This window comes from Pipistrellus hanaki (assembly GCF_964339955.1).
Source record: "Pipistrellus hanaki genome assembly, chromosome: X".
NCBI classification, from domain to species: domain Eukaryota; kingdom Metazoa; phylum Chordata; class Mammalia; order Chiroptera; family Vespertilionidae; genus Pipistrellus; species Pipistrellus hanaki.
This window is the reverse complement of record NC_140524.1, coordinates 39,783,966-39,796,068: the sequence shown is the minus strand read 5'-3', so window position 1 is coordinate 39,796,068 and position 12,103 is coordinate 39,783,966. Positions and strand designations below refer to the sequence as shown.

Here is a 12,103-nt window from a genome sequence, read left to right as displayed (position 1 = left end):
TAACTCTTGATTTTAAGCAGAAAAATTTTAGTATGCTTGTTTGCTTTGTTTATTTTATTAAAGTAAGTGTTTTATTAGACACATTAAGAACTTATACTTTGAGAGGACACGTAATGAATATAATTTGAATAAATCATTACAACAAATGAAGCAATACCATGGTTTCAGATTGCTTGCATAGAGTAAACACAGGCTTTGAAATCAGTGAAACCTGAGTATGGACCTTTCCCAGCCACTTTACTGGCTATATTGCCTTGATAAAGTTACTTAACCTCTCTGAACCTCAGTTTCCTCATCTACATAATGGATATAAATCAGTACTGACTTCGTGAGGTTGTTTTATGAGATCAAATGAGATTATAGATATATTAGAGGTCCGATGCACAAAATTCGTGCAAGGGGCTTGACCCTTGAAGCCCCAGCTTTGTCTGGAAGGTCGTACGGACAGTTGTTTGGCCTAATTAGCATATTAGCTCTTTATTACATAGACTATTTCAGTAAGCTAAGTGCCTAACTCATAATAAACACTCAATAAAGTTATTATTTGGATAGAAAATATACTGAGGTTTAATTAAAAGAATGATGATGATGATGATGATGACTGTTAAAGGAAAATCAATTGTTTTGTATAAGCCATTTATTGTGCTTAAACAAAATAGGGTGGGACAAAAGTAAGTTTACAGTTGTTCCTATGGAAAATAATTAATAAATAATAATACAAGAACTCTTGAATGTGATTTGCAAATTCACAGATATAAACCTACTTTTGACCCACCCACCTTCTATATGTATCTGATCTTTTTCTCTCTTAATTTTCAGTGTGCATCTAATCGGCCTATTGGTTTGGCAATGTGATATTTCTGTGAGCCCAGTTTCAGCCATAGTAACTGACATTTTTAATGCCTCCGATGATGGGCGCGTCAGAGTTCCAGACGGGGTACAAAACTGGCCAGCACTTGCAATCGTCATAATAATAATATTGACGATAGGTGGCAACATTCTCGTCATCATGGCAGTAAAGATGGAAAAGAAATTGCACAATGCCACCAATTACTTCTTAATGTCCCTAGCCATTGCTGATTTGCTAGTGGGACTATTTGTCATGCCAACTTCTCTGCTGGCAATCCTTTATGGTAAGTACAATTTAATTTTTTTTAATTTTTAATTTTTTGTTTTTGTTTTAATTAAAATAGGGTTTATTAACTTTTCTTTTAATATAAACATGAGGAAAAACCACATAAGTTGTAGCATTCTTTTCAAAATAAAATTGCAATCAATACTTGAATCTCCAAGCTCAGAACTGCATAAACAATGCTTTTTTGAGGTGGTAAATTGTAATATTTTATATACCATTATTTTTTGTTTATATCCTTTTAAGTGATGGAACCTGTAGCCCTCAATATAGTGTGAAGCCTTGCTATACTGAAAGTATTCCTTGGCCTAGAAATGCTTTGTTTACAGGCAAAATTTCTAGGAATACATTTGAGAAGGTAGGAGAAATATTTCAAATAGTTGAGAACATTAATCTTTAAAAGTATTTCAAGTTTAGGCAACATTTTTACCAATCTTCTAAAAGATTGATTATTTAACTCCCTGCCAGGTAAGTACAATTTATTAGTTTTTTTATCTCAGATTATGTCATGAATTTGTGTCAGGTATCACAGTAAACATTCATAAAGTTAATTATTTTGCTCGTATCATTTGAAAAGTGAAGAAAAAAGAAATTTTGTGGCAGATAGAATTGTATGTGGATGTGATAGTTATTAAATAAATCAGTAACAGTCTTCAAAAAGCAAAACAGACATTTTATAATATACTATAATCATAGATAGATACCCTATTGTTCAGTGTTATCTACAATGACAGTTGCCTTGCAATAGGACAGACTCAGAAACACACCACTACCCCTATATTCTGTTTTATATACATAGTACCATCTGTTATACAAAGAAGGTGAAAGAGGCTCACGTCTTTAATAAATATATTTTAAGTAACCTTTTTTAATCTTGGCAAACAAAGTGATTGGCACATAATAAGCTCTCAATAATAGTTATTTTTCATGGAGTCTACATTTTATGTTTTTATGAAGAGACAGGGGATAACAAATTAATTAGTAATATATAAATGCAAGGTCACATTACCAAAATAAAAATTCAGGTAATGAATTTTTTATATATTTATTTATTGGTATGTAAGATATATTTTTTATTTATTTATTTCAATTTTATTTTTCCCATCACCATTTATCCCCCCTCTACTGCCCTTTTCTCCCTCATCCCTCTCTCCCCTCACAGTAACCACACTGTTGTTCATGTCCATGAGTTCTTTCTCTCTCTTGCTTTTTCTCTTTTTCTCCCCTCAATCCCTCCACATCCCCTGAGCTTTGATAACTTTGTTTTAGAGAGTTTTTTAATTTTTATTTTGATTTTCTGCCATCTCTATGCCCTATATATTTTAACCATAATTTTGCATCTAGCTAATATTTATAATGATCAATCAAAATCACTTCTAAAAAACTATAAAGAATCTGTACTAGGAAACCGGAGAACCCAGTTTAGATTTAATTGCTGATATGCTCATCTTACAAAGAAATGAACTAGACTCCTAGTCCCTGAGGTGTATAATGGAATTAGACTAGAAGGAATGATACTAAAAGTGTACCTTAAGTTCTCAAATCTTAAAATATAATCTCTCATAGAACATAAAAATTATTTACTCTGTTCTAAATACACAGAGATAATAGATTATCTTAATAGATATTTTATAATTAGTATTCTCTGAAAATCTGCTTTTCTTATTTTTATTGTTTTAATCGCACATTAACCTCAAAGCCTAAGTATTTTACCAGCTCAGTGAGCATTCTTCCACTCCTTGGCTCCAAAATTGTTTAAGAAAATGTTATTAGAATTAGTGTGCAACAGAAGGTATACTTTGTCTTTTACTATCTGTTTCATTTTGCCAGTTTGATCCTTAAAAAATATATGTGATCAAAAAATGGCATTCTCCTAAAAACAAATCTTATAACACTTCTAGACTCCCACCCAACAGGAAAGAACAAGAACAAGTAAAATTACACAATACCACCACTAAATTTATTGAAAAAACAAATTCTAAGTTATCTCTAAGCCCCCCTCTGGGGGCTAAAAATAAAATACTTTTCCTCCAACTTTCTAAGTTCTAGCTGAGCTAATAATCAAATTAACAATGACAGATTAGCAGGAGGAAATAAAAATTTTAATATGTGCATGCAAAGAATTCACATAACCATGAAAATTACAAAAACAGTGAGGCAAAATTGGACAAACGTATATGTCATTTGGACAAAGGAGAAAAGGAGAACAATGAGATCTTAGATTTCAAAAATGAGAATAGGCAATTTGCAAGTAGTTAAGGAAGAACAGAACCCACATGTGAGGCAAACTCTTGCTTCAGTGGGACAGAGGAGGTGAGTTAGCTACCGGGTCCCTACTTGGATCCCTTCCATCTACCATACTAAATTCAGTTAGGCTAAGGCAAACATTCTAAGGTTTTCTTCCTGAAGCAGGCCTTCACATCTAAATTTCTTAGGCAAGAAAGCAGGGGATGGGGGGTTAAGGAGGAAGGGTGGCAAAAGTTCTTCCTGAGTCATTCATTTCTTAACAACCCAAAGGCACAGTTTTGAGAGTGGCCAAACCTTTGTTCCCTTCAACCTCAAGTATAAAAATTCTCAAGTTTTTCCAGAAGCTCAGCCTTTATGGAAGTGACTTACAAGTGTGCATTAAGACTCAAGAAAGTAGTTTTAGAAAAAGAAGTGCTCGATAAATACATACTCAATAAATAAATAAAAATTAATCAAAATAAAAAATAAAGCAGAATATGAGGATTTAAAAAAGGCATTTGATAAAAATTTTCACTAATAAAAAATAAACAAGAAAAAGAAAATGATTACAAAATACTTCAAAATAAAATTTCCTCAAACAGGCATTTGAAGGTATGAAAAAAAAAAATACCTTGAAATAGAAATCTAAAAGCTAAGAAATGAAACAGACAAAAAAAATTGGTCAAGCAATAGTTGATGAACCCAAGACAATAAAAGAAAAGAGAAAGAATAAAATCACATCAGAAATGAACATTAAATTAAAGTACATAAAGAACAATAAATTCATATAAAAACTGAATAAGAAGCACTGAAGCAAAATGAAACAGAGAATGAAGGTGAGATAAAGAAAAAGTAAAAGAGGTCAGAATGAAAGTGTTTGAGAAGAAAGACCAGCAAAAAGAAATCCATTGTGCATATAATGAGAATTCTTCAAAAGAAAAAAATAATAATGGAAATTAATATTTAAAACTATAATTTAAGAAATATTTTCAGAAATAAAAGAAAGTCTGAATCTACATATTAATAGGGCTGACTCAGTACCAGAAATTTGACATGCAACAATCAACTCAGATAAATTTAGACACTAAATTTTAAATATAAAGGAAAAATCCTCAGGGATTCCAGGCAAAAATAAGGAATAATTTAGAAAGAACAATAGAATTATACTGGCCTCACAATGAAAAAAATAATAATGAAACAAAGCAACTTTGAAGCAATATTTTTTAAAAGGCAAAATTGTTTTTTGAAAGATATTTTAAATAAAACAAATCTATAAAGACAGAAAAAGACCATTAGTTTCCAGAGGCTAAAGACTGACTCGAAAGGACCATTTACTTTGGTAATATGGAACTCTTCTATATCTTGATTATGATGCTGATATATATATATATAGAGAGAGTGGCCAGATTATTATGATGTCTGAACGCATAATAATCTGGACACTCAGTGTATATATTCTGTATATATATGTGTGTGTGTGTGTGTGTGTGTATATATATATATATATATATATATATATATATATATAATTTCTCAAAATGTGAGCAACTATAAATTCTATTATGCAGATTTAAAAGGGCAAATTTTACTGTAGTTAAATTAAATTTTAAACTAAAATATAGAAAAAATTCTCAAAGTTTGAAACAAACATTTTACATCTAAACAAGTTGGCCAACAAGATTATAAACTTAAAAATTTTAACTTTAAATTTTTTAAACTTAGAGGATTCTGAAAACATAAGCTCTTCTTAAAAAATTGAATAGTGAATGGATTCATCCACAAGACAGATTATTGGGGAAACATCAAAGAGGTTGATGATGAATATTTAATATATTTAATTTTAGAGCTAAGACAAAAACAAAAGTGTTATAAAGGCAGAAGATCACTGTTATATGATATATATTATTTGCTACTCTATAAAATTAAATGCAATGTAATTAAAAATTGGTAGAAGAAAAAAGGAAAGAGAAAAAGGTAAGTATAATAATCAAAGAATTGGAGTTAAATAATATAAACAAACCTGACAAACTAGAAAGTAAGTTCCTATCTAATAAAAGAGTAATATGTAAATTAACCATCTCTCAGCTACACCACAAGCCACATCCACAAGCCATAACCACAAGCCAATCAGGAGAAAGTAAGCAAATTAGCCCAACCAACATGTCTGTGGCCGAGCGAGCAGGAGGGAGGCTTTGGTTTCCCCCGTGGTGGAGGAAGCCAAGCTTTCCATATACCCTGGCTGGCTGAGGCCTCCACTTAAGGATACAAAGTTTCAATTATAGAAGATAAATAAATTCCAACAGAAATGGCTGCCACCATGGAGCAAGCAGGAGGCTTGGCTTCACTCCAGGCTACAAAGTTTCAATTGCAGAAGATCAATAAATGCTAAATACCAGGGCCACTGCTTGGGTTTCTGGGGAGTATGGCCATCCTGCAAACCACCAAAGGCCCTCTGCCTAGGCCACCCCACACCCCAAGGGAACCCCCACCCTGACCCGGGACACCCTTCAGGGCAAACCAGCTGGCCCCAACCCATGCACCAGGCCTCTATCCTATCTAATAAAAGAATAATATGCAGATTGACCATCACTCCAACACACAAGATGGCTGCCCTCATGTGGTTAAAGATTCTGCTCTATGTGGACACAAGATGGCCACCACAAGATGGCCATCAGGGGAGGGTACTTGGGATGGACCAGGCCTGTAGGGGAGGGTAGTTGTAAGCAATCAGGCCAGCAGGAGAAGGCAATTGGGAGGGACCAGGCCTGCAATGGAGGGCAGTTGGAGGTGATCAAGCCCGTAGGGGAGGGCAATTAGGGATGACCAGGACTGCAGGGGAGGGAAGTTGGGGGGACTGAAGCCTTTAGGGGAGAGCAGTTGGGGGGAACCAGACCTGAAGTAGAGGGAAGTTAGGGGTGACCAGGCCTGCAGGGAAGGGCATTTAGGGGCAAACAGGCTGGCAGGGGAGTGGCTAGGGGGTGATCAGATTGGCAGGCAAAAGTGGTTAGGGGCAATAAGGAAGGAAGGCAGGTGAGCAATTGGAAGCCAGCAGTCCTGGATTGTGAGAGGGTATCGGACTGCCTGTTTAGGTCCAATCCCATTGGGAAGTCAGACATCTCTTAAGGGGTCCCAGATTGGAGAGGGTGGATGCTGGGCTGAGTGACACACACCCCTATGCACAAATTTAATGCACTGGGCTTCTAGTCCTATCTAATAAAAGAGTAATATGCCAATTGACCATCACTCCAACACACAAAATGGCCACCCCCATGTGATCAAAGATGTCCACCCCCATGTGACACAAGATGGCTGCCACAAGATGGCTGGCAGGGGAGGGCACTTGTGGGTGATCAGGCTAGCAGGGAGAGCAGTTAGGGGCAACCATGCCTGAGGGGAAGGGCAGTTGGGGGTGACCTAGGCCTACAGGAGAGGGCAGTTAGGGGTGGCCAGGCCTGCAGGGAAGGACAGTTGCAGGTGACCAGGCTGGCAGGGGAAGGAGGGCAGTTAGGGGTGACCAGACTGGCAGGGAGGGCAATTAAGGGCAATTGGGCCAGTAGGGGAGGAGTTAGGTGTTAATCAGACTGATAGGGGAGTGGTTAAGGGGTGACCAGGCTGGCAGGCAGAAGCACTTAGGGGGAATCAGGCATGCAAGCAGGCGATCAGTTGGGAACCGGCAGTCCTTGATTGTGAGAGGAATGTCTAATTGCCCATTTAGGCCTGATCCTATATTGAAATATACTAGAAAGTATAATTAAAAGAGTGGATCATTGGACCATACATAGAAAAACCAGAGAGTAGGATAAAAACATCTGAAATAGATTCAAATACAAAAGGATATTAATAAATAATAAAAGTGTCATTTCAACTCACTGGGAAATGTTGGCCATCAACTATATAGTCATTTTATAAAAGATAAAATTAAATTTTACCATATATCACATATAAAATCTCTAAATGGATCATAGATCTAATTTTAAAAATAAAGACCACACAAATACCAAAGGAAAAGAAAGGTTAATTCATCTATAACCTAGCTTTATGGAAAGGATTTTGAACAATGACTCAAAATTCAGATGTAATAAAGTAAAAGATTAACATCTTTTGAATTGGAATAATAATTACAAAAATACCTGGCAAAAGTAACAAAAACAAAGTTCAAAAATAAATAAATTCATTGAAAATATTTGCAACATATATTAAAGGTAAAGGGTTAATATCTCTAATATATAAAGAATTCTTTCAGCCGAAACCCGTTTGGCTCAGTGGATAGAGCGTCAGCTGCAGACTGAAGGGTCCCGGGTTCGATTCCGGTCAAGGGCATGTACCTTGGTTGCGGGCCCATCCCCAGTAGGGGGTGTGCAGGAGGCAGCTGATAGATGACTCTCTCTCATTGATGTTTCTTACTCTCTGTCCCTCTCTCTTCCTCTCTGTAAAAAAATCAATAAAATATATTTTTTTAAAAAGAATTCTTTCAAACTGAGGAAAAAATACAACACTCAAAAATTTTTTAAATGACCTAAATATATAAGTAGGCAATTTGTGAATTTTATATATTTTAAAATGTCTGTGTATAAAATTATGCATACACATTTATATATACAGTCCTTAAATATATAACTGCTTACCCTCACCCCACCTGTTGTCTGTCTGTGAGTGTGTGAGGGTTGTGGGAGCAATGGGGGGATAAGGACACATATATAATACCTTAATCAATAAAAAATATATACTGCTTAATTTTAATCGTATGAGAAATACAAGATAAATGACACTGTGATACCATTTTTTATCTCTCAGATTGGCAAAATTTTAAAAGCTAGAACTGATAAATTATTTTAGCAAGATTACATGATACAAGATCAACACACAGAAGTCAATCACATTTTTAGACTAACAATGACCACATGAAAGCTAAAATTAAAATTCAGTGTCACAATTGCTCTAAATAAAATAAAATGCTCAGGTCTTAATTAATAAAACATGTACTGTATTTGTACACCCAACATTACAAAGTGTGATGATAGAAATCAAGGACTCAAGTAAATCAGGAGACACTGTGTTCATAGATTAGATGATTCATCATAGTAGAATGTCAGTTATTCCTATATTAGTTTGCTATGACTGCCATAACAAAGTACCATAGACTGGGTGGCTAAAACAACAAGAATTTATTTTTATTTTCTCATAGTTGTGGAGGTTAGAAGTTGGAGGACAAGGAATTAGCAGGGTTGGTTTCTTCTGAGGCTTCTCTTTTTGGCTTGCAGATGGCTGTCTTCTATCTGTGTCCTCACCACGTCTTTTCATTTTCTGTCTGTATTGAGGCCTCCTCTCCTTAAGGACACCAGTTATATTGGATTAGGGCCCACATGAATAACCTAATTTTAACTTAATTACATAGGTATACACATACACTTGTACACTGATGTTTATAGCAGCTTCATTCATAACAGCCCCAAACAGAAAACCACATTCAATGGGTAAATGGCTAAACAAACTGATACATCTGTACCATGGAATACTACTAAGCCAAAAAAAAGAAGAAAAAAAGAATGGTTATTGATTCACACAACACCCTAGATCAGTGGTCGGCAAACTCATTAGTCAACAGAGCCAAATATCAGCAGTACAATGATTGAAATTTCTTTTGAGAGCCAAATTTTGTAGACTTAAACTTGTTCTAACACCACTTCTTCAAAATAGACTCACCCAGGCCTTGGTATTTTGTGGAAGAGCCACACTCAAGGGGCCAAAGAGCCACATGTGGCTTGCGAGCCACAGTTTGCCGACCAAGCCTAGATGAATCTCCAGAGAATTATTCTGAGGGAAAAATGCCAGTCCCAAAAGATCACATGCTGTATGCTTCCATTTATATAGCATACTTTACCTGAAAAAATTATATAGAGACTATATTAATGGTTTTTAAGGTTTAAGATTGGGGTGCCAGGGGAGGAAGGTGGATGTGGTTATAAAAGGGGGAACAAGAGGAATCCATGCAGTGATTGAAATGTTCTATATCTTAATTAGGTCAATATCAATATCCTGGTTGTGATATTTTACTATAGTTTTATAATATGGTACCATTGGAAAAATACTGGGTAAAGGACACTTCTGATATCCATGCATTATTTCTTACAACTAACTGCATGTGAAAATATAGTTCTCTCAAAATTAAAAATTTAATTTTAAAATGTATATGTAAAGCATATATAAATTTTGAAGCAGTCTAGACTTATTTCACAATAAGTCCTAGAACTATCCATCTCTCGAGTGACCTTGATCTTGCTAGTGAGGAATGACATATACAAAATATAAATATATATAACAACATGTATAATATTTAAGGTATAAAACATAAATGTAGGTTACAGAAAGTTGATAGCTATACAAAATTGATACTATTTTAGAAATTATATACTTCAGTGCGGACTATGTTTATCCTTAAGGTCATAGAAAATTAAAAACAATTGAACTAGCTTGGCTGGTGTTGCTCAGTGGTTAAATGTCAACCCTTGAACTAAGAGATCACTAGCTCAGTCCTGGTCAGGGCACATGCCTGGGTTGCTGGCTCAATCCACAGTAGGGGGCATGCAGGAGGAACCCAATCAATGAGTCTTTCTCATCATTGATGTTTCTATCTTTCTATACTTCTCACTTCCTCTCTCCATAAAAAATCAATAAAAAATATTTTTAAAAAGATAGTGGCTGCCTACCAACTCAATTTGGTAGTCCATGGTAATGACACTAAAAAAAATTGCCTAATTAAAAAAAACCTCTCAATATTTATGTTCACCAGCAAAAATTTGTTTTTCCTCACCCGCTTAAAATCACCAATTTATTAGTATCAAATAATTAAAATTTATCTAGTTAAAATTTTGCAACAGAATAATTTTATATCCTACAATTTTCATTTGCAGTCATAATTTTATAATTTATCAGCAAATGATACCCAGCCTTAACATTTCCATTAGCATGTATTAGAAAACCAGTTGTCCTTGACCTTCCTATTTTCCTGCCAGCTTGACAAGATTCCTGCAAATGAGTAGATGTGTGCTACCAACAATGTAGAACTATACCAACTCAAAATTCCTTCTGAGAGCCATTATTTCTTTCCAGACAAGAACATATTTATAATTCATTTGCAGTCTATGCAGTCAATAATCTGTATAAAATTGAACTCTAAGTTATTTGTTCAGGAAATACATTATCTATTTTAGTGGCCTTTATTTTTATTTAGAGGAAATACTTTTCAGAAATCAAAAACCACACAAATTATATACAACCATATTAACAGAATAAATCAAGTAAACATCAAATAATTTTTCAAGATTTTAAAATTTTTCTATAATATTTTGTTTATATTCCTAAAGTAGGAATGTGTGCAATGATTAACTAAATAGTCAATGTGGATCCTTTCAGAAGATAAGTGCATTTGGGTTTGTTCCTCTGCTCACTTGAGTCAAGTAATCTGTTCATTAGAAATAAGTCTGGTAGCTAAAACTCCTGTGGAAGTTATAAAAAAATATTAGTTGTTATAAAAATATATCATATGATTGTTTATGTACAAAGGATATTAACCAACTGCTTAAGCATATTCATGAGTACTTAAAAGTATTTGAGGACTGGAGGTAGAAAGAAATAAAATTGTTGATGAGTAACTCCATAAGGCACTAGAGTACAGTCACTGCATTTCATCTTCACATTCATAAAAATATATCATTAATTGAAAACATACTATTTTCCAGGTATACTGTGAAAAATTTTGTGTATATCAACTCATTAAATCCTCATAAAACAATAGATATGATTATTTTTGTATTTTGAAGATGAAGAAACAAATGTTTAGAGAAGTAATCTATTTAAGGCTTCAGAATTTATCAGTGATATACCTAACCATTAAACACAGGCCAAGCAAACACCAATGCCCTCTTTTTTTTTCTTTTTTTTTCTTATTTTTATTGTATAATTGAAATGCAAAAAATTACACATGTTTAAAGTTACAAATTGATAATGTCAACACCCCTGAAACCATTACCACATCAAGATAACAACTTCACCCTCAAAAGCTTCCTCTGGTACCTTTGTCCTCTCATCCCCTGTCTCTCACTGTCATCTCATTCTTAATGGCTGTTTCATGCTACATATCACTTAGAACATTTTTCCAAGAAGAACTCTACTCAAAGCATAGAGTTGCTAAAATTAGTTACCTATGTATTTTATAAGATTAGTATATATGATGGTGAATGCTCTTTTGAAATTAATTATTCCATTAAAATAGAATATACTAGTATATTATAAGTTAAGTATATCTATTATCTTCATTACTTTTGAAGAATTCCTTAAACCAACTCCCTTTTACTAGAGATATACACCTTTGAATAAAAAATAAATATTGTCCAACTGAAAATTCAGAAATACATTTGGGATAGAGTGTTTGGGAATACATAGAGAAAATATAGACCCATCCTTATATTTACCACTGTCTACATGAGCATTTCCAGGAGTTTCATCAAAAGTCATTCAGTGGACTCCAGGTTATCCTAAATATTCTGGAAAAGCTTGTAGTTTTCAGAAATAAATATGTGATAAATAGAATCTCTGATTTCTTTGAATTGTTTAACAAATAGCAGAAGGCAATCTTCTCGCATATATAAAACATCTCTAAAATTGATATGCCTAGAATTTATTCTTAAAATAAAATAATTTTATTATTTGTATAAATATGTTAATTTGTGTAAATTACCAAATAAA

The 12,103-nt window shown here is 34.0% G+C and overlaps 1 protein-coding gene and 1 long non-coding RNA gene across 2 annotated transcripts in view; both read left to right on the top strand.

Moving 5' to 3' along the window:
• Positions 1-12,103, top strand: part of LOC311615093 — a 629,078-nt gene that overhangs the window by 117,308 nt on the left and 499,667 nt on the right. The gene's annotated exons all lie outside the window — the stretch shown is intronic.
• The window catches only part of HTR2C (5-hydroxytryptamine receptor 2C), a 365,841-nt gene that overhangs the window by 168,813 nt on the left and 184,925 nt on the right, over positions 1-12,103 (top strand). The window contains exon 4 of the mRNA XM_084870291.1: positions 820-1,133. Within this exon, the coding sequence (XP_084726417.1) occupies positions 820-1,133 (314 nt within the window). The remainder of the gene's footprint in view (positions 1-819; positions 1,134-12,103) is intronic.